Genomic DNA, 26,796 nt, shown 5'->3' with positions numbered 1-26,796 from the left:
CCTTAGTCAGAAGAGGCTCCCCTGCAGAGTTGGAAGCGGACGCCACTTGCAGAGTGACGCCACGGCCAGCTGTGTAGGGAAGTGACCCTGGGTTTGTCCCTTTCCACAGAAATCTCATAAGCGCGGAATGAAAGGGGACACCGTGAATGTGCGGCGGAGTGTCCGGGTGAAAACCAAGGTACCTTGGATGCCCCCTGGAAAATCATCCGCCCGGCATGTGGGATGCAATTGGGAGGTAGGCTCATTCTTGTTCAGGCTTTTCTTCTCAGACTGGTCAGGTTCTAGCAGGCCTCATGCTCGGTATGGTTCAGGGTTGGCTGTAGCTCTCAGAGATATCCCAATGGGTCCTGCTCACTGAGTGCCTTGCTAAACCCTGAAAGTATGAGAATCTTCTCGAGTCCTTCCAACACCGTAATGTGGTAGCTGCACCCGCTCTCCCAAGTGTAGATGAGAACCCAAGGCTCAGAGAGGTGAAGTGTCACAGAGGGAGTAGCAGAGCTGGAGGTAGGGCTCAGGGTGTCTCATTCTAGAGATGGTACCCGTAGCCTCTCTGATTTGTATGTGAGGAGCTAATACTGTGCTAGTGTCTGAAGCAGACTTGACAAATGTATACCAGAATGTACACATCCAGGAAGGCAGCTTCTCTTTTGTGGTCGCCTGCATAAGAGACCATGCACTTACTCCGTAGATAGAATCAAAACCACTGGAATAGGGACTTGCCTGGTGGTGCAGTGGTTAAGACTCAGCCCTCCTAATGCACAGAGCACAGGTTCTATCCCTGGTCAGGGAACTAAGATCCCACATGCCGCGTGGAGTGGCCAGAAACTTAAAAAAACATACATTGGAACAATCTCCTGAGGAATAATTGCCTTCAGTATTAGTTGCCAAGGTACCAAGAGAACTGTTGTCTCTTTTTGGCCATGCCTCAGCACGTTTTGCTTGTCCATCCATCCTTCTGTGCAGTAATTCATGCATTTCTTGAGACATTTCTTGCTGTGCACTGGCAGCTCTGCCCTCTACGCTTACATTCTCGTCAATTGCAGTGAAGAAACCCAACGATAAGACAAGGCCTATGGCTGTGTTTTGGACCGAAGTCTCATGATTGAGACAAGTAAAGGCCTTGAGACTACAGTCGGCCCACCATATCTGCCAGTTCTATATCTGTGGATTCAACCATCCAGAGATGAAAAACAAAAATCCAGAAAGTTCCAAAAAGCAAAACTTGAATTTGCTGTGTGACAGCAAATTACGTAGCATTTCCATTGTATCAAGTATTATAAATAATCTAGAGAGAATTTAAAGTGTACAAGAGGATGCGTCTAGGTTATATGCAAATACTGCACCATTTTACATAAGGGACTTGAGCACCCTCAGATTTCAGTATCCATGAGTCTTGGAACCAATCCCTGTGGATACTGAGGGATGAACATATCTTAAGAGGATGATGCCTGCTCTGTTTTGAAAGATTTATCCTTTTTCTGAGAGCTTATTACTTTTAAAATTAGAAATAATCGTAATTACTTTGAAGTTTAGAGTCATACTTCATGCTCTTCACTCCCTGATTCATTTAATCTCTTAAGAGACAAAGGGAGTTTGGTATTCTCGGGAGTACATGACAAGTGTTCTGACATCTCTCTCCCAGGAAGATTGGAATTAAAATGATTTCTAAAATTTTTCTACCGTGTGTACCTCACTAGCAATCAGTGAAATGTAAATTAGAGCCAACTACATTTTCGAAGAAATAGCAAGCTATCATTTTTGTTGAGTGGAAAGAAGTTGAACAGATTCAGAATATCTTCTGTTGACAAGCATATAGGGCTATCACCGAATCTTTTTAGATAGTTTTTGAGTGGATGGTTTGGCAGCATTTATCTAAACATGGATTCTGTAGTTCTGCACTTGGGAATTGATGCTCAAAAAGTCACAGAAGAGCACAGGAATCTGTGTAACAGGATGTTTGCTGAAGCATTGTTTGTATTAGGGAAAAATTAAACGCCATCCAACAGAGGGTATTGGTTAAAATTAAGATGCATCCATACAGTGGAATGCCACACAACCACTGCTAGATGGAGGCGGATGTCTCTATAACCACCATGCGGCACCGCATGGAGAGTGTGGCCCTGTTTGTGCAAAAAAGGACATCTGTGTGTCCACATCTGTGTGTGTGAATATGTTTGTATATACAAACATGTTCTGGGAGGCAATACTAGAATTAGCAAGAAGTGATTACCTCCGGGTGTGGGAGGCTTTACTGCTTTATCTTTTTGCGGTCTGCCTGAATGTCTTTATCACATAATATATTTTATAGTTTAAAACACTTTTTTTTTTTATTTTTAGTGAAGAAACTTAGGTAGATTTTGGAAATATAAATATCAAAGTCATGCCGCTATGGAAATGGACTTCCTGTTGACATGGGTTGCTAGGAGCCATGGTCCCCTCTGGAAAGCTGAGTACCCCTTCCAGGCCTGGGGCCACAGAATCCTAGAAATGGAGGGGCCCAGAGATGTGGCCGACCATCCCTTGAGCAGTAGCTGTCTCTCACGCTGTCCTCTTGGACTAGCTCCTCTCCACTTCTCAGTGGGCTCCCATGTTCCCAGCAGGCCTCAGCCCATCCTTTGCTTTATCGACAAGAGAGAAAAGACCAGGGGCTGCTGTGTGATGTGGGGATTCTTGTTTGGTTTTTAAAACCTCTTCTGGTACCTAAGATATCTTTGGGAGAAAACACGTCTGGGTTTTTTTCCTCTGTTTTTAAGCAAGTCATCTGTTTTTATGATGGAAAGTTGAAAATACCATAAAAGAGACAATCACTTGTAATTCCAGCACACACATCAGAAGCGTGCTGCTTGTTGACTTTTTACAAACTGTGTCACTATCACCCACTTCCAAAATCAGCATCACCAGCTTCCGCAGAAGGTCCTCTCTGGTCCTGTTCTCCTCGCTCCCACCCTTGAACGAAACCAGTGAAACTTACTATTTTGGTGTATTTATTATCACTTTTTTTCTTTTTTTAAATTATGATCATATTATCTATATATTTTCCTATTGTCCTCCTTTTATAGATTAAGAATAACTTTTTTTTTCTTATAAAAGCAATCCACAGTCATTGTTGAAAAATCAGAAAATCAAAATCAGCCCAGGGAAGAAAGTAAAAAAGACCTGTAATTCTACCACCCCGAGAAGACCCCTGTAACTTTAGGTGCCAGCTTTCTGGATCCTTTCTTGTGAATAAACTCATTCTTTTGATTTTTGTAGCAGTGGGATTATATTTTACTTATTGAACAACCTTTTTTCTATTATATTTTGACTATATTTGCATTGTACCTTATTTTTTTAAGGCCTTATTCCATTGTATGTACATTTGTGTATTGTTAAGTTTTTAACCTGTACTATCTTCTGGTACATTTATTTATATCCTAACCTGAATTTAAATATTGATTCACATTCTTAGTTATTCTTGATAAATTCCTCAAAATACAGTGTACTGGGGTAAAGAGCACATACATTTTAAAATTGCACCCTACGTGTCTTACTTATTTGACATAACCAGCTACACGCTTGTGAAACACATCCTTTTATTCCTGATAGCCATCATCTTGCCCTAGAAATTGGCACAGAAGTTTAACCACCTTAGCTTAAGAGAAGCAAAAAACTGCAAATAGTGAGAAATAGCAATTACTTAATTCATTGGAATAAATGTATAGAATGAGAGAGTCAAAAGGTTCAATGTATCAAATCCCCATGGAAATGCTGGCCCCCAGATTAGAATTTCTTTTTGAAGTCTCAAAGGTCTTACTCAGCTTTACATAAACTTCTCCGAGGGGCACATGCATTAAAAAAAATTTTTTTTTTCTGTTGATATATTTAAGTAAACATTTTCCAGACACACTATTTTAACCCTAAGTTAGTCTGTATGCTTTTCTAATACCATTTTCTCCATGCCAAAATAACAATGATTCATCCTGAAAACTTCATTTCTGTTTTTTTTTTCCAACTTCATTTATTAATCATATAGTGTTGGGTCAAACTTCAGATCTCCACTTGTCCTTAAAACGCCTGTTATAGAAGCTTTGTGTGCCTTTGCAAGGATCCACTGTCATGTATTCATATTCTTTTAAAAAACTTGCCATATTTCATGAGTCTACCCGAGGTGTTTGAGAGTGTCTCCTGCCCCAAACTCTTGCCAGCTTTGGGAATTACTGGTTTTGCCAATTTGTTATGTCCTTCATTTTAAACTTGACACTGTAACGCCAGCTTTTTATTTCTATATTAGAAGAGCTTCAGAAACATCATTTAAATGAGGGTAGGTAATGAGATAACGTTCCACCAAGAAGGTTGGTGTGTCCTTTCCTCTGGGGTCCCTGTGGTTGCCCTTTAGCGGTTTTAGCTCTTCCTGCCCAGTGGACAGTCGGGGCTGGTGGGACCCGTGGCTGCAGTTCTGCCTTGTGAGTGCATATATTTCTCCCTCCTCTACATCAGAATCCACCTCACTGCCTGGAGATCACGCCACCGTCTTCAGAAAAGCTGGTCTCCGTGATGCGGTTAAGTGACCTCTCTACAGAAGATGACGACTCCGGTCACTGTAAAATGAACCGTTATGATAAGAAGATTGACAGTTTAATGAACGCGGTTGGCTGTCTCAAGTCTGAGGTGAGGGAGGTAAGGGGCTGGACCGCCTAGTGTCCCGAGGCCGCTGGAGACTTGTCAGGTGGTGTCCTGGTGGACACCCCCTTCCAGCTGCCTCTGCAGGCCTCCCAGGGTTTCAGATGCCCTTGTGGAGGGAGTCAGGGATTCCTCTCCATCAGTCATTTAGCCCGGGCCTGGCCCTGACCTTGCCAGGTGCTCTGTGTGGATGGCCTGGCTTGATTTTTTTTTTGGCAACAGTAAATGAAGTCGATGGTGTTATTGTCCCTGTTTTGGAGATGAAATGACTGGAACACTAGGGCCTCTTTTCCGTTTTTATGCAGAAGTTTAAAAAAAAAACAAAGCAATGGCCCAGAGGTGAAGGAAGTTTGTCCTCAGTTGCTGGGCTGTGTCTTTGGGTGGGACACGGCAAGGGAATCAGAAACAACCTGGCAATCCAAGGGCCCCCAAGTACGAAGCTGGCGGAGCGGCCTTGGACTCCAGGCTGTGGCTGCTGGTGGGGCCTGTGTCCTTAGCCTCCGCTACGCCCAGGGCCCAGGGACCTCCCCAGAGAACCTGGGGCTGGTGGCTGCCTGGCAACAGGCCCGCCTTTCTCCACAGCCTGCGGGGCAGGGGCCTTTTAGTGACACCTCCTCCGGTGATGTGCCAGCTGAACCACCGTTTGTATCCTGGCTCCGTCCCCAAGCAGAAAGTCACTTAGGCGCTGCCCCCTCCCTTTCCTCAGTGACGAGATGAGAGGAACAGTGACTGCCCAGGGTCTTTGTGACGCCTGACTGAGCTGCGGCCAGAGGACCCCCCTCCCGCCCCGGCCATGACACTTGAGCGCTCAGTCCGAGGTGCCCTCCGCTTGGTCCCGAGCGATGGGCCTCGAGATGTGGGGAGGGGCCGCCTCCCCTCAGTGGCCTCTGGCTGCGTGCCCCCACACAGGTCAAGATGCAGAAGGGAGAGCGCCAGATGGCCAAAAGGTTCCTGGAGGAGCGGAAGGAGGAGCTGGAGGAGGTGGCCCAAGAGCTGGCCGAGACCGAGCACGAGAACACGGTGCTGCGGCACAACATCGAGCGCATCAAGGAGGAGAAGGACTACACCATGTGAGCGGCCCTGCCCCCCGGCGCCCGCCGGCCCGGGCCCAGGGGTCAGCACGGTCACCAGTGCACTCCTGATCCCCTGCGGAGTGCGGTGGGGAAGGCATCGGGGAGATCATTGTGTGAAAAAAAAACAAGAGTCCCGCAGGACAGCTAGGAGCCAGGCAGTGGGTGCGGGGGCAGAAGACGCGGCCGGTCGCAGGATCGTGTTCCGGGAAGGCCCCAAGGAGGGAGGCGTCTGTGACTGAGAAATGGAAAAGCAGGCCAGAGCGAGGGCAGTAGGGTGGGCCGAGGGCAGGGGTGCCACAGGTTCACAAGGGCTCTTGGTGCCCACTTGGAGGCATTTGCATTGAGGGTGCTTGGGAGCCACTGAAGGGTGATGGAAGCAAGGGAGCGGTGTGACCGGACGCGGGGAGAGCGGAGGGGAGGGCTCAGAAGTGGACCTGAAGATGGCGGCTAGGTGGCCTTGGCAGTGGCCGGGGGCTGCGGTGACACTGGTTTCTGAGAGACGAGGTGGCAGCACGTCTCCCGGTATGGAGGCCCCGCTCTGGTGACCGCATTTCCTTCCAGAAGGCCGCGCGGGCCTGAAGGGCCATCCCTGCCCCCCTCCCCCACTCCTGTGCCCTGACCAGGAGATGAGGCTCGAAGGGCATTGTGAGGCGAGCCTCGCAGCTTCAGGTGGGCAGGGCCCTAGGGGGCAGCTCACAGGGTCCTGTTCTTTCTGGCCCCAGGCTGCAGAAGAAACACCTCCAGCAGGAGAAGGAGTGCCTCATGTCCAAGCTGGTGGAGGCTGAAATGGACGGGGCTGCTGCTGCCAAACAAGTCATGGCCCTGAAGGACACCATCGGGAAACTGAAATCGGTAAGCGGCCGCCAAAGCCGCCCAGCCCGGGGCTGGGCCCAGAGAGGGGGCACCTGCAGACTCTGGCGGGGTCTTTACGCAGTCATCATGCTGACTTTATGACATCTTCAGGCCAGGGCAGGGCACTCTTAACTCCTCAGCTCCACCCCCCCCTCACTTCTGGGGCCTGACCCTCGAAGATGACCTTTGGTAGCCGGGGCCTCCGAGGAGATGTCATCACGGGTCTCCTGGGATCACAGTAAATCCAGGCATCTGTCTGATCTTGCAAGTATTAGGCACCAAGTATATCGTCCAGGAAGTGCACCTCTTCCAGGAAGCCTGCCCTAACTGCGCTTGCCCACACTGAGCTCTCCGGCCCCTTTCTCTACCTGGCACTCTCAGCAGGCTCAGCTCCAGCCCGTCCCTTCTGGTCTTCCTCCTGCAGCTGCCTTGCCCAGCCCTTCTTGCCCAGGCTTCCTGGCACCAGGGACTCCTAAGTTCCCCATGGAAATTCCCTGTGCCAGCTCTTCGATTCTCCCCCTGTGCCTGGCAAGATTGCCTCCTGTCTTCCAGGAGAAACAGATGACCTGCTCGGACATCAACACCCTAACGAGGCAGAAGGAACTTCTCCTGCAGAAGCTGAGCACGTTTGAGGAGACCAACCGCACTCTGCGGGACCTGCTGAGGGAGCAGCACTGCAAAGAGGTGGGCGGCCCCGCCCCGCCCAGGCTCCCAAGCGGGACCTGGGCCCTTCCCGCCCTGCAGGCTCCTGCTGTGAAAGGAAAGCATTCTCCGCCTGCTGACCTCGGGGGTCATAGGAAGGTTGGCTGAAATCAATCACATGAAACGCCGGGCATCTGGTAGACAGGCTGCCTTCCTTCTTGAAGCAGGCCTGGCAGTACAAGAAGGACCCTGGAAGTCAGAAGGGCAGCGGGGAGTCAGGGAGGGGTTTTAGCCCATCCCAGGGTTCCTGTGGCAAAGCAGGCAGGGGAGGAGACCTGAGTTTTAGGAAGTAGGAGGCTTAATGGCTGGCAGATACATTGTATGATATCACTTTGTTTTCTTAAAAAAAAAATGGTCTCAAATATATTTTATGTTAGCAAATGATTCTGAAAAGACTGAGAGCATAAACAGCTCTCTTCCCACTTGGTTCAACCCAAAGGGGTACCTGGAGTCTCAAAATGCCAGTCCTGACAAGATGGTATTTTTCTTAGATTTTGTTTATTTGCTTGTTTGGGACTTTTTTTTTTTTTTTTTTTGGCTGCTTCGTGCAGTTTGTGGGATCCTAGACCCCTGACTGGGGGTCAAACCCACACCCCCTGTCGTGGAAACTCAGAGTCCCAATGACTGGACTGCCAGGGAATTCCCTATTTTTCTTAGTTTACCATCTTTTTTTTAAAAAGCAGTGTCACCTTCCTTTGCTTTTATTTTAAAAATTAACGTTTAAAACAATAGTGAACCTGCTATCCAACTTTCTAAACAAAACCTTGTCCACATGACTGAATCCCTCTTGGTCTCCTTTGTCAATAACCTCATCTCCCTCCCATCAGAGGGGAACTTTATCTGCAATCCGATAGTTTTTCTCTTGGGTACGCATCCTCAAGCAACATATGGTATAGTTTAGCATGTTCTCAGACTTGACATAAATGATATTGTTCCATATGTATTCTTACTTTGCTTTTTTCAGTCAATGTTTTTATGAGATCTGTCCATTTTTATCCTTGACACCTAAGGTGGTTCATTTTCCCTGCTCTATTCCATTTTGTGACAGTACCACAACTCATTTACTCACCCTTCTGTTGATAGAGACAGTTTTCAGTTGTTTGCGCTCACAAGCAGTGTTATTTTGCACATTTGTCTGGACTATCCTGGTGTGCTTGAGAGTTTCCAGAATATATTTCTATGACTTTTACTAGTTACAACTAAATTATCCTCTTAAAATATTTCTGTCTCATTTCTAGTTCAGTGTTCATGGGTGGGTGATTTTTAATCTCTCTGGGCTTCGGTTTTCCCACCTATAAAATGGGAATAGCATCTTTCACATGGGGTGGTAAGAGATTTAAAGATGTTGCCTGGACGAGGATTGTGCGTACTCGCGGCACGTGGTGGGTCCTTGGTAAATGGTGGCTGATGCTACTGCTTGTCCTGGGACTGGAGGGGCTTTCAGAAAACTTCTTCCTGCCAGTTGTTTTCCCTTTTTGCCTTCTTACCTCCTATTATACCAGCCTGGAAGCCCAGACTCTCCAGTTGGAGGTGAGGGGTCAGCTAATTTAAACTCCCACCCATAGCAGGTGTCCCCATTTCTATCCAGGTGCTCACCTCCTCCTGCCTGTGCGGCCCTTGGGACTGCACTCCCATCTCAGTGCTTCCTGGGGAGTGCTCAGAGCAGTGGGGGCAGTGTTCCGGCTCTGGAGTCCTTTGGCTTCAGGCCCAGCTCTGCCGTTTCCGACTGTGATCTCAGGCAGCTGACTTCACTTCTCCCAGCCTCAGTCTCTTGGTCCGTGAAATGGGCGTGGTGACAGTGCCTGGCTCCATAGGGTGGGGGATTTGCTGTGGTCACGTGCTAGTCTGTGTAGAGTCCCCCAGAGGCTCAGAGGGTGTCATGGCCTATCCTTTGGATCCCCAGTCCAGGCTTTCGTTCTGTGTTCTTTGCCTCTTGTTGCTGGAGAAACCACAGTGCTGTCTTCTTTCAGTTCCTGGGTCCCCGGGAAATTTCGGGACCAGGGAGCCCTTTTCTCTTGGCTTGTTAGGGTGAACTGAGGGACTGAAATGGAAAGAGGAGTGAGCCTTCTTCTAGGGGTACTTTGTTCAGGTGCCCGGGAGGAAGGATAGAGATGGTTCACAAAGACACAGCCCAGTGCGAAAGTGGGCAAGGGTGTGAGCAGGCAGTCTGGGGAAGGGGAAGCCTAAATGGCTAAATAAGCATGAGAGTTATTTAATAATTCAGTAATTAGGGAAGTGTGAATTAACAGACGGGTTCATGCTGGCAAGACTGGCAAGAGGTAGAGGCTGGCTACAGCCCGGTGCTCTCACATCCTGCTTGAAGGTGTGTGAGTCAGTGCAGGCATTATGCAGGGCATGTCAGCTGTCACAAATCACAAACCTTCTGGCCCAGTCATTCTTACCCTTTGTATCAGTCCTGGAGAGACACCATGGTACATGCTCAACATGTCTATTGCTGCAGGATTTTATAGTTGCAAAACCTGGTATTTATTGTTGCAAAACCCAGGAGCCACCTTATTGTCCAAAAGTTATGGGGGGAGGTTAAAAATACCGCTGCATTTTAGAGACAGAAAGCAGATTAGGGGTTGGGGAATTCCCTGGTGGTCTAGTGGTTAGGCCAGAGAAGGCAATGGCAACCCACTCCAGTACTCTTGCCTGGAAAATCCCATGGACGGAGGGGCCTGGTAGGCTGCAGTCCATGGGGTCGCTCTGAGTCAGACATGACTGAGCGACTTCACTTTCACTTCTCACTTTCATGTATTGGAGAAGGAAGTGGTAACCCACTCCAGTATTCTTGCCTGGATAATCCCAGGGACGGAGGAGCCTGGTGGGCTGCTGTCTATGGGGTTGCACAGAGTCGGACGTGACTGAAGCAACTTAGCAGCAGCAGCAGCCAGTGGTTTGGACTTGGCACTTTTCACTGCCGGGGCCAGGGTTCAGTCCCTGGTCAGGGAACTAAGATCCTACAAGTCATGCGGCATGCCACCCCAGCCCACCCCTACACACTAAAAGCACAGATTGGGGGTTTCTGGGGGCAGGGAGGAAGAGAAAATGGAGACTGACTGCTTGACAGGTGCGGGTTTCTTCCTAGGTGATGAAAAAATTCTGAAAGTAGATAGTAGTGGGTCTTCCCTGGTGGCTCAGACAGTAATGAATCCTCCTGCAATGTAGCAGATCTGGGTTCAATATCTGCATTGGGAAGATCCCCTGGTGGAGGGCATGGCCACTCCAGTATTCTTGCCTGTAGAATTCCATGGACAGAGGAGCCTGGCAGGCTGTAGTCCATAGGGTCACGAAGAGTCGGACACGACTGAGTGACTGATACTTTCACTTTTCTCTTTCAGATGGTAGTGACGGTTACACAGCATTGTAAATGTACCATATGCTACTGAATTTTACACTTAAAAATGGTGGCAAAGTTTGTTATATTTTACCAAATATACCAAAAACTGTTGAATTGTACATTTTAAATGGATGACCTGTATCTGAATTTATATCTCAATAAATGTGTTTTTTAAGAATCCAGTTATAGACAGAATTACAGTATGGTATCATTTTGGTGAAATTACACATTAATTCCTTCCCACCCCTCACCTCCCAAAAGATAGTTCTCTAGGTGTAGCTCTGTGTAAATGCAGAAAGAAAGGAAGGGCAGGAGGACAGTCACCAAACTCGCCACTGTAGGACTGGGTTTGGAGGTGGGGATGAGGGGTTCATTAAATACTTTATGATGAGTATGTAATTCATTACTTCCATCATGAGAAATATAATTTTCAGGAAAGGAATAGGATCTAGAGGAAGTAGACATCTCAGTTTATTGATTAACGAGTTGGCTTTTCCTGCCTTCCCTTAAAGGATTCCGACAGACTGATGGAACAGCAAGGGACATTATTGAAACGGCTGGCGGAGGCGGACTCTGAGAAAGCGGTAACACACAGCGCCCCCTGCCTGCCAGAGCGGGTATAGGCGACAGCATAGAGGTGCTGAGCGGCTGCAGAAGGGCTGGAGCCCTGCTCTGATATTTTTTTTTTTGGGGGGGGGGGGGTCTTAGTTTCATGATCTGTAAAAAATATGAAGCAGATATTCCCATCCCTCCTGCTCCACTGGACTTGTCTAGCTGCTCACTTGAGAGCTTGAATCACCAAGTTGGACGCCAGCCTGAGGGATGGTGATGGTGGTGATGGATTTGTAAGCCATCAGTTTGTTCTCTGAATTTCCTCGTTTGTATTAGGGTGTAGACTTCTTGACCCCAAAATTCCAGTTCGCCCAAGGAATCTCTGCCAAGGCAGCATGTTCCAAAGTCTGTTCCATGGAACCCTGAGTTCCTCAAGTGTTAATGGGTATAAGAAACAAAAGAGGGGGGGAATGATACATGGCCAAATAAATATGGGAAACTACTGACCAGCCTGAATGGCACATTCAACAAGCTGTTTAACTTCAAGACTTTCTGGAGCGTTAGACGTATTAATGTCTGTTGTGAGGTTCTGAGAGAGAGAGAAAGAAATAGAGACCATGATTCCCAAGGTTTGGCCCTTGGTGCCTGGCTGAACATCACTAGGATTCAGCAGTCATGGTGGTAATGCCTGAATGTGCATTCGCAGCTCGAGAGCCTTGTCAAATTATGATACATCAGTAAATGGAAATCCTAAGGTGCTTTATCAAAAGATACATATTTAATCACACTATGGTAAACATGGCTATACAGCAAAATATGTACTTGGCTTTTTAGTCTGTGTTAACAGTGGTTATCTCTGGGTGGGAGATTGTGGGTATTCCTTAGTGTTTTTTGTGTGTGTCAGTATTTCCCACAGTTAACATTATTTTAAATTGTTATAAAAAAAAAATTGTGATACAGATGTTAGGTGCTTCCTGCTCGATCTCTGTGACATGGACCAGTGTCTTTGGGACTTGAGCCCAGTGGCCAGGCACTCACAGGAGTCTTGTCCTCCGTGGGCTGAGCCTCCTCTCCCTTCCCAGGGAGCTCATGATAGTCTGTTCTCCCCAGCGCCTGCTATTACTGCTGCAAGACAAAGACAAGGAGGTGGAAGAGCTCCTCCAGGAAATACAATGTGAGAAGGTACCATCCCCGACAGTCGCTCCTCCGTGTGGGCCGGGAGAGTGCGCTCTTCCAGCTCGTGGGTAGAGTGTGCTCTGGAATTGCAGAGCTGGGTTCAAATCCTGGCTCTGTCACTTTCTCCGTCTCTCCAAAGGCTCAAGCAAAGACAGCATCTGAGCTTTCCAAGTCCATGGAGACCATGCGGGGGCATTTGCAAGCACAGCTTCGGTGCAAAGAGGCGGAGAACAGTCGCCTGTGTATGCAGATCAAGGTACCGGCTTGGCCCCACAGTGGGAAAGGGAGAGGGCGGGGCCTGGCAGTCCAGGGGCCGTGCCTGACCAAGGCGCTCACATTCAGGATTTGCCCCCAAAGGTTTGGGGGTGCTGCTGCCAAAGCACTCTGAGCCAGTGGCAAGGGACACTCTGGGCCAGGGGCAAGAGCAGGGGTTTGGGTGTTCTTCCCAGCAGTGACCAGTGGGTGCCGTGCTCCTGAGCCAGTCACGTAATCCCTTAGGCCTCCAGTTCTCCTAACTACCCATGCGGTGGGTAGGGAGTAGGGGGTGGGCTGACGTCTTTGAGCCAGGGACCCTAAGATTACAGTTCTGCTGAGTAACTGAGGAATATCTCTGACTACTGTACTGGGAGTTCAGGGAAGGATGCCAGAAGAGTTCTATCTTAACACCAAGACCCAGCGGGTTCCATAATGGGAGAGGTGCTTTGGGGAGCTGGGCAGGGCCCTCACATCTCTGGTCTGTATCGCCTCTCACACAGTTGACCTGGTTTCTGTCTCCCTCATTCCTCCTTTTTGCTGCCCGCCACTCCCTCCCCCCGCACCGCACCCTTCCCCGGACTGCTTGTCTCTCCTTATCTCTCCTCCACCACTGTCCCTGCCTCCTAGAACCTGGAGCGCAGCGGAAACCAGCACAAGGCAGAAGTGGAGGCCATCATGGAGCAGCTGAAGGAACTGAAGCAGAAGGGAGAGCGAGACAAAGAGTCCTTGAAGAAAGCCATCCGAGCCCAAAAAGAGAGAGCCGAGAAGAGTGAGGAGTATGCTGAGCAGCTGCACGTGCAACTTGCCGACAAGGTAGCGGCCTCCCCGAGGAGGGCAGGCCGACGAGGAAGGGACAGGGGTGGGGCGGTGGATGGGCAAGGAGCAGCTGGGCAGGTGGAGGCGAAAAGCTCCAGAGAGGTGGCTGGGCGGGCAAATGGAGAAATGGATGGCAGTCGAGGCGGTGAATGAGCTGGGAGGACAGCTGGCTGGCTGGAGGAAGAGGCAGTCAGGGAGTAAACAGCTAAGAGGATGGTGATGGGGGAGGGCGGCTGGCTGGAGACAAGTGGAGGGTTTGTGGGACATTCTAACCACATCAGTATCGCGGGTGGGAATGATGGTTATGGATTTGCAGTCAAGGTGCGTGTGATGCTGGAAACTGAAAAGTACCATCTGGCTGCTGCTTTAGTCTCAGCGCTTCTAGAAAGGAATCGCAGGAGTGGGGTTATCAGGGGTTATCACGTTATCAGGGTGAGGGGTGTGGCCTGGGATGGCCCTTGGCTCCCTGGGCCTCAGTGCGGACACCTGACCTGTGGACCCTGTCTACTGTCCCCTGTTCCCAGGATCTTTATGTCGCTGAAGCTTTATCCACTCTGGAGTCATGGAGGAGCCGCTATAACCAAGTTGTAAAAGACAAGGGAGACCTTGAGCTGGAAATTATTGTCCTGAACGAGTATGTCTGTTGAGGAGAGGGCGTGGGGCCGGTTGGAGGAGGGGGTGAGCCGGTGCGTGGTGCCAGGCATCCTGAGGCAGCTCATGTGGGTCACACGGGTGCCATCTGGTCTCCTCTGGTCCAGGGCCGCATTGGACTGGCCCTGAGGTAGGCCCTGGTCCTAGCCCCTGGTGGGCAGGCCTTCTCTGCTCATACCTGGGCCAGAGCGGGGCCCTAACCTGCACGGCAGAGAAACAGGCCCAGCCACAGTGGTATCCTCCTTCCAGCTCTTGGGGGACAAGGCAACTGGTTCCTGCCTTTGCTCTATCTTCTCTGAGCTTCTCTTTGTCTCTACCAGTCAGTAGGTCAGAGGCATGGCCTGGGAGTAGCGGGCAAAAGTGACCTTAAGCTGAAGGTGACTGAACACACCTTCCTTGTCACTGGTGAACTATCAACAGTGACCATTCTCCCGCTCAGCCGTATTCATGTGTTCATTCATTTGTTTATTGAGCAACTACTATGTATCAGGCTGTGTGTTGGCCTTTAAGGTTACAGCAGTTAAAAAACAAATGCATTGCCTTCCTCATGGAGTTAACCCTGTACTGCAGTAGGAGACAGGGCTACAGAGACCTGAACTCCCTGGGCTAAGGGGTCACAGGGGAGCTAACTTGGTCTCTAGGTCAGGATTGTTTTGCCTGAGGAATACCTTTGGTTGTTTTCAACTCAATTTGGCAAACATATCCTGGGAAACCCGCTAAATGCGGGGCCTTATGCCAGGCACTATCCTTGGGATTCTCCATCTAGTGGGAGAAAATGGATAGTTAAAGCAGAAGGATCTGAGGTACAGACGAAAGGGACCAAGGAAGACATGTCCTGAGGTGGGAAGTCTGAACTGGGTTTTTCAAGTTGAGCGGGCGTTTGCTGGTGAAGCAATACAATGTGTTTGCTCAGGCCTCGTCAGTACTTAGAAAACATTTGCTGAATGGCAAACTGTAATTTCTCAATACTCAGAGCACAGGCTGTGCAAAGGCGCGGTGGTGATCTGCAGTCAAGAGCTCCCAGGCTCCTCCGAGGCCTCAGACTCTGTTTTTGGATTAGAGCCCCTGCTAAGGGCCTCAGGGTGGGGGAAGGGGACTAGGGCGGGGGCGGGGGCGGGGGGGGAGCCAGGTGCCTTTCTACTGCTTTGGGAGACAGAACCCCAGTGTGATGTGTGAGTGAGGGAGATGGATGCCTGGGGCTACCCCTGACCACTGAGCCTAGGAGTTCTGTCCTGACTTCAATTCCTGATGGGCTAAGAGATCAGGAACTGCTGTGCGGAGCTGGGAAGGGACTGCATTCGTGGCCCTTGTCTTTAGGGAATGTCTCAACCTTGTGGGACGATTAGAACAGAGAAGGCTTCTTGGAGGGAGTGGTAAGGGAGGCAGACCTTACAGGCTGTTATATGAAAGCGGGCTACCTGAGAACGCCACGGGTGCCAATGCAGGGGCAACTGCTCTTTGCAGTGGAAACTAGGAGCGGGCCGGGTGCCAAGGAGAGGGACATGGGTGACCTGGGAAGGAGCCCCAGGCCCCACTCCACACAAAGACACAGGCTGCTCACAGCCCTCGGGGTTGATTGTGTCTGCTTTCACTTTGTGACCTTCCAGCCGGGTGACAGATCTCGTAAACCAACAACAGACCTTGGAGGAGAAGATGCGGGAAGACCGGGACAGCCTGGTGGAGAGACTACACCGGCAGACCGCCGAGTATTCTGCATTCAAGCTAGAGAACGAGAGGCTGAAGGTGGGTTGTGAGAGCTGGGCCCGGGACATTCGGGTAGAGAGCAGACGGCTGGGTACTTCTGGTTGGGCCTGGAGATGACCACTGGGGCCTCCCAAGGGCATGGAGGCAGCAGTGGGCTAAGAGGGCTTCCTCTGGAGTCGGGGAGACCGAGATTCAAGTCCTGACCAAACCGTGTAGAGCTGCAGGACCCGAACAGGATGTCTGCCACGCTGTTGCTGCAGTTTCCTTAGGGGGAGGAAGTGGGGTCTGTGTCGGGTGAGGCAGGTGAAGTGCCCCACGTGACACTCAGCCTGTGCACGTGAGGTAGATCTGACCTTGACGTTAACACCGATGCTCCTGGCGCACTGCTGGGACCATCCATGTGCATTCACTCTCGCTGTAACCTCCCAATAATGTGATAATTACTCCACTTTCTAGAGTAAGGAGACCTCTTAGAGTGAGTTTAAGTTTCTTGCCAAGATTCTGCCCTTGGAAGCATTGGGAGTTCGGATCTGAGTTTCAGTCTGACCCTGGGGCTGTAACCACTAGCTTTTAACCACTCGCTCTACACCCTCCAGCAGCCCGGTGGTGAGAGGCACTGAACAGAGGTTGACGTTGCAGAGCCAGGTGGATATTGCTTTTTAACCGATGTGGGCAATAATGTCCTTTTTTATTTTGTTTTAACTGATTTTTGTCAGGTAACATAGATTTAAGGAAGTATAATACAGAAAGGTACACAAAACAGACATACTTCGTCCACCAGTCGCCCCGATGGAACATTAAAGCCAGCCACCCTGGTGACCTCACCTCGTTACAGACACCCCCTGCTATCGGAGCGGTTACCCTGACTTCTGTCGCTCCAGATGAGTTGGCCTGGTTTTGAGCTCTGAGCCTAGCCCTTGTGGCTCTTCCTCGGCGTTCTGTTTGTGGAAGTTATCCATGTCATGTGTGCTGGTCCATCCTTCTCTGTGCTGCGCATTTTGCCATTGCAGGAATTACACCACGACATGTTTATCCATTCTGCTGTCGAGGGACGTTTGGGTGGTACAGCTTCCTATACCTTGAAGTAGAAATGCTCGGTCAATAGGTGGTACATTGACCTTTGGTAGATGTCGGCAAACAGTAAAGCAGTTGTACGGATTTCCACTCTTATCAGGGGTGTGTGAGAAATTTGCTCCGTGTCTCCTCAGCAACACTTGGTACTGTCCATCTTTTTCATTTTAAAAAGGTGGGAGAGCACTAGTGTGTCATTGGTTGCAGTGCAATTGTTGCATAAATGACAGACAACCCCATGTTTAACAGTTAACTGGGGTAATGTTTGAAGGATGGTATGTCTCTGTGGTGAAATACAGTGTGGCTCTTCAAAATGTTTGTAGAAGTATATTTTCCTAGACATTAATTACAAAGGTGATCATAATTACACAGGTAAAATATGCTTATATGAAAGTTGAAAATATCACAGAAATGTGATAGCAGAACTGAAGGTCTCTGTTAACCATATATGTACATTTATTCCAGTTTTTTTACCCTGATATTAACTTGCATATTCAAACATATGCACATTCATTCATCCATCTGTTATTCTGCAGCTTCATTTTCCCACTCAACCTCATTTCATGGATATCTTTTTTTTCTTTTGCTTTCTTTCTTTTAAATGAGTGCTTATTATTTTATTGAGATACCATGACTTTATTTTGTCCTATCTGCTAAGGTGGGCATTGGGCATTGGGTTATAGAACATTTATTGATGAGAGAAGTAGTTCTCAACAGAGTTGTTAATTGAAGAGCTTGTTGCAAAGCACTGGATATAATGCCGTGCTTATTGGAAAAAATAAAATATCTACCCAGCTATCAATATATGGCCATATACTAAGGAATCATGATTTGTTTTTCTGGGTTTTATCTCCATTTTCTTTAATGACAATGTGTTGCCTTTTTTCTGGTTTTTTTCTTTGTTTTGATCACGCTACGAGGAATTCGGGATCTTAGTTTCCTAAAAATGGATCAAATCCTGGCTCCCAGGAGTCAAAGTGCTGAATCCCAACCATGGGACTGCCAAGGAATTCCCAGTAATGCATTGCTTTTGTAATAAGAACAGAAAAACACGGGAATCTCTTATTTTCATCTGTCTTCACTTGAGTGGGTCATATCGGGAGCCCCGCCCTGGTGCCTCTCTGCGGAAACCTGCTGGCAGGGGTCGAGTAGGTGGGGCTTCCCTTTGCCAGCCTCTCGGAGTAGGAGCCAGGGCTTGGTTTGGCCACCTGCTCTGGGACCTTTCCTACTGGTTACCCACAAGCCAGTTAACCTTAACCTGGTTCCCTTCTAGGCTAGCTTCGCCCCAATGGAGGACAAGCTCAACCAGGCGCACATCGAGGTCCAGCAGCTGAAGGCATCGGTTAAGAACTATGAGGGAATGATTGACAACTATAAGAGTCAGGTAGGCCGTTCGGTGCCAGCGGTCCTGCCAGGGCAGCAGCGCCTCTGCTATGGAGGGAGGCTCACCCCAAGGCCTCCCCCCAGAAAGGTGGTGGTGTTGTTTTTTTTTCCACCAAAACTTGGCTCTACCCAATGCTTTGTTGGTCCACAGGTGATGAAGACCAGACTGGAGGCTGATGAAGTGGCTGCCCAGCTGGAACGCTGTGACAAAGAGAACAAGATCCTTAAAGATGAGATGAACAAAGAGATTGAAGCGGTATTGCTCCCTGTGCTCGCCGCCTTCCCCTCCCAGTCCTGGGCCTGCAGTCTGTCCCTCCTGTCTGCCCTTGACGCTTCTGGTGTGCTTCTCATCTCTTCTTTCTCTCTCCTGCTTCCTCGTTATTCCTCTTTCTCATCCCAGTTTTCCTTCTTTGTTTTCCTTAAAAAAAAAATTTCCCCTGCTTGGAACATTCAGGTGGATTCACATCCACAGATCTGCCAGGCCGTAGGTGTGCCTGTTGCATGCATTCTATGTGATGTCTTTATTTTGTGCCAGCCAAAAAAATTGCCTCCTGTCCCCTTCCCCCCCAAAAAGCATTATTCCTCTAGAGACAGCTTTGCTGTCTGAAAGCAAAGGGATCATCTTAATAGTGACCTTGGAGACAGACTGAGTCCAGGCTCAGCCAGTACCTGGCTGCATATCCTTGGACACATCACCACCCCTCTGCCGTCCTCAGGCTCCTCCTTAATACAAGGATGGGTGAAGATCAGATAGGTGATAGCTTTCCCTCTGACCCAGAGCGTTGTGACTGCCTTCCTAGGAGCTTTTGGGTTACACTAGACTTGAATCCTGACTCTGCCAGTTTCTAACTGAGTGACCTTGGGCAAATGATCCTTTGATCTTCAGAGTCCTTAGGTGGGGCCAGCAGCACCTACTGTGTAAGTTATATCAATTCAGGGAGTAATGCCTGGGTCCTGGAGTTTGTTACATGATCGCCATTATACTTCAATGAGTGGAGTAGCAGGCTGCAGTCACCAAATGGCCAAATGCGTCCCCCAAGAGAACAGCTAAGATGTTTTTAGTGGCCTGCGGGGAGGCTGCACTTCTGCCCATGGGCCTTGCAGAATCCTTTCTGGGGGACTGAGGGCGGCCTTGCCCACACTTCCAAGGAATCTATTTGGTTGCTGCGGGCGCCAGGCCCTTCCCAACTGTGGGTTCCTCTCTCCCACTCCAGGCGCGGAGGCAGTTCCAGTCCCAGCTGGCTGACCTACAGCAGCTGCCTGATATCCTTAAGATCACAGAGGCTAAGCTGGCCGAGTGCCAGGACCAGCTGCAGGGCTATGAACGGAAGAACATTGACCTCACAGCCATCATATCAGACCTGCGCAGCCGGGTAAGGGACTGGCAGAAAGGGTCCCACGAACTGGCCCGAGCAGGGGCCCGCTTACCAAGATGAGCTGCACGCGCGCCCACCCCACCCCCCCAAGGGAGGACCACTTCTTTTTCTTGGCTGCCGCTTTCTGAAAGGAGTGAGCTATCATCAGTGCTGTGAAATAAAAGTCTGGTGTGCCAAATGCCTTGTGTTTGCACAAAGTGATTGTAGTTATAGGAGCTGCCGGGCCTTCCTGCTCTCGCCGCTCCCCGAGTGCTCCAAGTCTCCGCCGGCTTCTGCCCTTCAATGCTCTGCTGCTGTCTTCAAGCCTCGTGCCTCCAGCGGACACCAAGCCATAGGTTTTCTTTGTCTCCGTCTTTCTCTTGGTTTAGCTGCCTTTCCCTAGTCTGACTAGACCCCTTGCCTGAGCTTCTGTCCCGACAGAGGACTGCTTTTCTCCCAGAGGCAACCTGCCTTTGGGTGCCTGGAACCAAGCCGACGAGGTCTAAGAAATGGTATGCTTCTCATCTGCACTGTGACATTGGGTGAGACCCTTCCCTTCTCTACACCTGCTTCCTCGCAGTAACAGTGGAAGTAGCTGCCATTTTTTGAGCACGTCCTCTGTGCTCCGGCATTCTCTCATTTAATTCTCCCAGGAACTTTGTGAAGGGTCTTATTTCCCCCATTGTACAAAATGCAGCTGAGGGCAGAGGGGGAGAAGTCATTTCCTGAGGTCACAGAGCTAATGCTTGTCAGCAGGGACTGGAAGCCCTGTCTGGTTCCCAAGCCCATGTTCTGAGTACTTTAAATACCTGCCTACTCTTGAACCTGAGTATTCTCAGGGCCTTTCAGGCCCAGATTTCTGAGTCTTCTCAAACCTGCCAGTCTGAAGGACTTGATAGATTTCCTGTGGCCTTGCTTGCACTGGTCCCCAGTTAAGGAGAATGACATTAGCGGTCCCACCAACATCCTTGGTAAAGTTTGGTAGTGGGTTGCGTGGAGCAGTTAGGCCTGCTGTCTGCTTCTCCCTTCTCATGTCTGCCCAGATCCTACTGACTGGCTTCTCCTGAACCAGAATGTGTCATCGTGGCTCTTCAGGATCGAAGCTGGCTTCTCTCAGCATGGGAGAGCCTTCGGTTTCAGGGGTCGGGCCTAACCTGTCCCCACTCTCCTCTCTCCTCCAGGTTGTGCGTTGAGACTTGGATGCCTGCTGAGGGCAGCGCGCCTCTCTCCTGGGTGTGGATGACAGGTCACAGGGATAAGGGAGGGCTGTACCTGGAGGTTCTTTAGTAAACCAGTCTGTGTTCCTGTCATTTTAGATCGAACACCAGGGGGACAAGCTGGAGATGGCGAGAGAGAAACATCAGGCTTCCCAGAAGGAAAATAAACAGCTGAGTCTGAAGGTGGATGAACTGGAGAGGTTAGAGGCACTTGGTCCGATCTCTGTCCTCTTCCTAGGACCTGAGACTTTTCTGCCACTTAGCTGCTTTGGGCTCAGTGTGCAGAAATGTTTGAGGGACTCGAGGCCCTGGAAGGTACTAGGCAGACCTCAGAGGAAAAGCTGTTTTCACTGCAGTGGTAAGCATTGTGGGAGAGAGGAAGGTGGTCTCTGGCCAGGGGGGATGCTCCATGACAGTGTGATCAAGATCAGACCACCCAGTGGTGGTCCAGTGGTTAAGACTCCGCGCTTCCACTGCAGAGAGCCTGCGTTCGATCCCTGCTCTGGGAACTAAGATCTTACATGCTGCATAGTGTGGCCAAAAAGTAAAAAAGAAAAAACGGATCAGCCCACCGATAGGCACCACCTATCAGAAAGGCATACTTTATCCAAGCAAACCAGCAGGGCCAGGTGCTGCAGTGGGGACACTCCCCTGCATTCTGCTTTTTGTTCCTGGTCACCCTTCCCAAGACCTTTCTGATCTATTCCCTGTTACTTACAGACTATTGGAGGCAGTCAGGTAAAGAGTTCACATTTTGGAATCAGAATCTCTGGCCTTTGATCACAACTTGGCCACTTTACCTGCATTGTGATCTTGAGCAAATCACTTGATCCTTTTGAACCTCATCACCCTGTTTACTCATCTTGAGAAAAGGAACAAGGTAGGGAGAACAGCCCAGTTCTTGGGGTTGTTGTGGATCTTCCACGAGATAATCCTCAAAGGGCATAGCATGTTACTTGGTGTACAAAATCACGCCATATAGGATAGTATATATGAGTTGGTATTATCTCCATTTTAGATACAAGGAAACTGAGCTTGGGGAGAGGTTAGATGACTTGCCCCAGATCACATGGCTGGTACTTGGCAAAGCTGTGACTTAGACTGTCTTCCTCCGGAGCTTTTAGTGTTCATAAAGTGAGGGCTGGAGCCCTCGTTTCAGTGATGAAAGACTTGGGGAATCCCAGGAGGCTGCAATTGGCCCACGTGGCTCACACAGCCTGCCAGCAGGGACTTTAAGCTAGTGGTCTCCCCTGGGCTCCACCTCTACTCTGCTGGCCTCAAAGATGCAGCTGGAAAGCTTAGGACTTACAGAGCTCCTGAGATTGGAAGGTGTTCTGGAAGTGCAGCAGGGACCATGTGTGCACACGAGATGGTCACTGCTGCCCCGTGGCTGGTCACAAATGATGTTGAGTGGTCCAGCTGAAGTCCCTTTGCTGAGGGTGGCAGCAGTGAAGAAGTGGGGGGGGGGGGGTGCATAGGTTTTGGTGACAGACCTACCAGCTGTGGTGACCTTGAGTCAGTAAAGTGGGGATCAGAATGGAACCCACATTCCTGAGCTGCAAGCTGCTGTATTACATGTGATGACATACGTACGCGGCACAACCAACGGTCAGCCTGTGCTTGCTCCTTCCGCTCTCCATACAGCTTCTTGCCATCATGATGATCAGCAGATTTCTTTGATTTATTCCTGTTATTCCCTGGAGATTCTTGGTGTGATGTGAACCCCGGTCCAGCATGGCTGGCAGCCCCCGGCCGTGTGGAGCAGGACACGTAGTGGGATGGCAGACTCTTGACTGAGTGCTTTCACCTAGGAAATTGGAGGCGACCAGTGCCCAGAATATCGAGTTCCTACAGGTGATTGCCAAGAGGGAGGAGGCAATCCACCAGTCCCAGCTGCGGCTGGAGGAGAAAACACGGGAATGTGGAACCCTGGCGAGGCAGTTGGAGAGCGCCATTGAAGATGCCAGGAGGCAGGTCAGTCCCACATCTGTTGTTAAGTAGCTCTGTGTCTTTGGGCACATTGCTTAACTTCTCTGAGCCTATCTCCGCATCTGAAAAATGGGCCTATTGTAGTAGTACCTGCCCCCACAGATTCATCATAAATGATTCTAAAGGACTTGGCACTGGATTCACAACTGCTCCTGTCATTGCTGCCGGTGTGGGCCTCAGACAGGTGTTCCACATCTGAGGTGGTGACTCATGGAGCGTTGGCAAAGGGCAGGTGAAGCAGGCTTGGAGAAGTTGTCTCCGTAGCTAGCTCCCGCCCTGAGGGTCCAGAGACCTCCACAGTGAGACCAGTTCATGGGAGCAGCCCAGCCTCTTCTTTTCCAGGTGTGCCCCGTGTCAGGTAAGCCAGCCCCACCTCTCTGCTTTCTGGGCAGGTGGAACAAACCAAGGAGCACGCAGCCTCCAAGGAGCGCGCAGCCCAGAATAAAATCCTGGATCTTGAGACCCAGCTGAGCAGGACCAAGACTGAGCTCAGCCAGCTGCGGCGGAGCCGGGACGATGTGAGTCTTGCTGGGGGTGGAGGGTGAAAGCAGACAAGAAGGGCGCGGGTTGAGGTTTGAGCTTCCTGGGGCCCGCAGGGCATGGGCAGGGCATGGGCAGGGCCCGGTGTTCTGTTGTTTTTATGAATATGACATGGTTTTATTTTTCTCCCATCACTTTCCCATCCCTTCAGGATATTCCAGGCCCATCCCCTTTTTATTACCAGCTTTGTTAAGATGGCATTTACCATAAAACTCTCTCATTCAGATTGTACAATTCAGTGGTTTTGAGTACTTTCTGAGTTGTGCAGTTATCACCACAATCCAGGTTGAGAATATTTTCAGAAAGAAAGTGACCCATTAGCAGCCACTCCCCATTCCCCCTGCCCTCATCCCCTGGCCTCTGGGGTTGCTCTGTTCTGGGTGTTCCACACACTTGGCCCCTGCCCTGTTCCTCCTCTCAGGCTGATCGCCGCTACCAGAGCCGTCTGCAGGACCTGAAAGACCGCCTGGAGCAGTCGGAGAGCACCAACCGCAGCATGCAGAACTATGTCCAGTTCCTCAAGTCGTCCTACGCCAATGTGTTTGGGGACGGTCCCTACACTTCCTACCTGACCAGCTCTCCCATCCGCTCCCGGTCTCCTCCTACCTAAGCCGCTGCTCTTGGGCTAGGAGCTCAGATGAATGCCGTGGCAACAGAGGTGTCGCTAAGCCATACCTGGAAAGCCTGTTGGTTTTCCTTTCTCTTCCTGAGATGAAGTATGTTCAGGATCTTGTCTTAGCCACTAACTCCAGAAAAGTGCCTCGAGCAGCAGGGGATGGAGCCGAACCCACTTAGTTCTCTCCTCTCCGATAGCATCACCTGATGGAAATTTCTAATTACCCCAACAAGCCTTAAAGCTACTACTATTAGGGTCAGGTTTTAAGTCACTGTGATTGGCTCTTTCATTTCTCAAGAGAATGTTTGGCCTGGACTTTCCCTCCAGACCCTTTTACAGCTCTCTTCTTTTTTAGGACTCTCTCTCTCTCTCTCTGGTTTTCCCTGACCCAAACCAGCAGGAGCTGTTAGGCAGAGGTCCTCACCACACTGCACGTTCACACGCTGGTTTCCTCGTTGCATGGGTACGGTGTCCTCTTCAAGGTGCTCCCCTCCCACCTGTGGCCAAGTTTCTTCAAGGCCACTTGCCCTCTCGCACTTCCCTACAGACACTCGAGGGCTTATGCTTTACAAGTTCGCCTTGTAAAAGTACGATCCCAATCTCACTGTTTTTTCTCTTGGCTAGGTTTGTGTCTGTGGAATGCATTTATTCTTGAAATGTGTGTGTTTTACAAAAAGCTTTTATAATCAATATTTAAGGTTCCATAGGATGGTCTCCTTTAATCACACAATCCCTCTTCTAAAAATGATTCAGTGAAACACCGCAGAAGAGCCAGTAAACGTTTTTTAAAGGACGTGGTACATGGAACATTAAACTATTTCATTTTGACTGGGTTGGCTCTTTCTCCTCTGCGTGCTTTCACTTTGCAATCCCATGAAAGGACCAGAGGAGATATATGGTAAGGTGCTGTTCGGAGTGTGAGGGCAGATGACTTTAGCTGTTAAGAGGAAGATGGGTTTTGTCTGTCTTACTATTTTTTAAATGTTCATTGCTTTCTGAAAGATGATGGGTTATTTTTGTCCTCCTCACATGTTCCTGTATTTTAAAGTACAACATATTCTTTAGAGAGAGGAGAACACACTTGGTGTTCTCTGCTGAATCCTAACCTTTCCATTCTAGATGGTATTGGCCTCTGGGTGATCTAGTCTGGTCCCCTCTCAGCCACTCTAACCCAAGTCCAAACCTCTGGAGAATTCCCCTGTGTCCCCAAAAGCAGTGGTCCCACACAGGCATCTGGATTGCACTCCCAGAACCGCACCCCTCCCCACCCCCCCAGTTTTGGAGATGTTTGTAGTTTCCAGCTTTCAGTGGTTTGTTTTTGTTTGTTTTCTTCTTCAATTTTATCTTTGGCTTTTAATTTTGCCAAGGAAGGTTCCTGAAATTACTACCAACAGCTACCATTGCCATGAAACCATGCCTATTTTCACATCTTTAACATAGACTTGAACTTTCATACAATGTATGAAAGATCTTCCTAAGAAAAGATAGTTGATAAACTTACACCAATGTGCATACATTTCTGTATAACTCATCGTTATCATCAAGCTAATGATAACCCCCTCAGTGCAGGATTCTGCTGTCTGTGGTGATGCTGTAGGAACACCTCTCTTTGGGTTCATGGCTGGGATTCTCCCAACAATGTTCTGTTTTTCTTTGTAAAATATTGTATTACAAAAAGTCCAGAGATTTTGTGAAAATGAAAAATGTTTATATTGCTTCATATTCGAGAGTCTTCCTTTCTGCCTCAAAGAGACCCCTTGAAATGGGCAAAAGGGTCAAAAGTTAGTGTCCTAGTTAAAGCTAGCCTCAGGCAATGATGAGCTTTTCATTTATTGAGATAGATTTAATTCACTCTTTTAAAGTGTATAATTCAGTGGTTTTTAATATATTCAAAGTTGTGTGACCACCACACACAACTTTATCTAATTCTCGAACATTTTCATCACACCCAAATGGAACTTCTCCTGAGAAGCCTGTATGCATGACAAGATCTAACAGAACTGAACATGGGACAACAGACTGGTTCAAAACTGGGAAAGAAGTACATCAAGGCTATATATTATGACACTGCTTATTTAACTTCTACACAGAGTATATCATGCTAAATGCCAGGCTTTATGGTTCACAAGCTGGAATCAAGATAGCCAGGAGAAATATCAACAATCTCAGATATGCAGATGACACCACCTTTATGGCAGAAAGTGAAGAGGAACTAAGAGGCTCTTGAAGGTGAAAGAGGAGAGTGAAAAAGCTGTCTTAAAATTCAACATTGAAAAAACTAAGATCCAGCCCCATCAGTTGATGGCAAATAGATGGGGGAAAAGTTGAAACAGTGACAGGTTTTATTTTCTTGGGCTCTAAAATCACTGAGGACCATGACTGCAGCCATGAAATTAAAAAATGCTTGCTCCTTGGAAGAAAAGCTATGACAAACCTAGACAGCATGTTAAAAAGCAAAGACATCACTTTGCCGACAAAGGTCCACCTAGTCAAAGCTATGGTTTTTCCAGTAGTCATGTATGGATGTGAGAGTTGGACTATAAAGACAGCTGAGGGCCGAAGAATTGATGCTTTTGAACTGTGGTGTTGGAGAAGACTCTTGAGAATCCCTTGGACTGCAAGGAGATCAAACCAGTTAATCCTAGAGGAGATCAGTCCTGAATATTCCTTGGAAGACTGATGCTGAAACTGAAGCTCCAATACTTTGGCCACCCGATTCGAAGAGCCAACTCATTGGAAAGAACCCTGTTGCTGGGAAAGACTGAGGGCAAGAGAAGGGGGCAAGAGAGGATGAGATGGTTGCATGGCATGCAGAAGCTTAATGCCCTGACCTGGGATGGAA

The 26,796-nt window shown here is 49.1% G+C and overlaps 1 protein-coding gene across 5 annotated transcripts in view; it reads left to right on the top strand.

Annotated features, from left to right (window-relative positions):
- The window catches only part of ODF2 (outer dense fiber of sperm tails 2), a 29,713-nt gene extending 4,038 nt beyond the window's left edge, over positions 1-25,675 (top strand). Inside the window, exons 4-21 of one of the 5 annotated variants that reach the window (XM_065928338.1) lie at positions 110-178; positions 4,477-4,647; positions 5,569-5,729; positions 6,455-6,584; positions 7,137-7,268; positions 11,142-11,213; positions 12,292-12,363; positions 12,497-12,613; positions 13,240-13,425; positions 13,953-14,062; positions 15,687-15,822; positions 18,128-18,238; positions 18,389-18,493; positions 19,452-19,610; positions 20,909-21,009; positions 22,621-22,783; positions 23,191-23,316; positions 23,760-25,675. In XM_065928338.1, the coding sequence (XP_065784410.1) occupies positions 110-178; positions 4,477-4,647; positions 5,569-5,729; positions 6,455-6,584; positions 7,137-7,268; positions 11,142-11,213; positions 12,292-12,363; positions 12,497-12,613; positions 13,240-13,425; positions 13,953-14,062; positions 15,687-15,822; positions 18,128-18,238; positions 18,389-18,493; positions 19,452-19,610; positions 20,909-21,009; positions 22,621-22,783; positions 23,191-23,316; positions 23,760-23,948 (2,310 nt within the window). In that variant the 3' untranslated portion in view covers positions 23,949-25,675. The other 4 variants (XM_065928337.1, XM_065928341.1, XM_065928339.1 and 1 more) reach the window with 4 other exon arrangements.
- The last annotated feature ends 1,121 nt before the right edge of the window (positions 25,676-26,796 follow it).

The sequence above is a fragment of the Muntiacus reevesi genome, chromosome 3, assembly GCF_963930625.1.
Source record: "Muntiacus reevesi chromosome 3, mMunRee1.1, whole genome shotgun sequence".
Lineage (NCBI taxonomy): Eukaryota > Metazoa > Chordata > Mammalia > Artiodactyla > Cervidae > Muntiacus > Muntiacus reevesi.
Note: the sequence above shows the minus strand (reverse complement) of the source record. Positions and strands in the feature narration are given on the sequence as shown.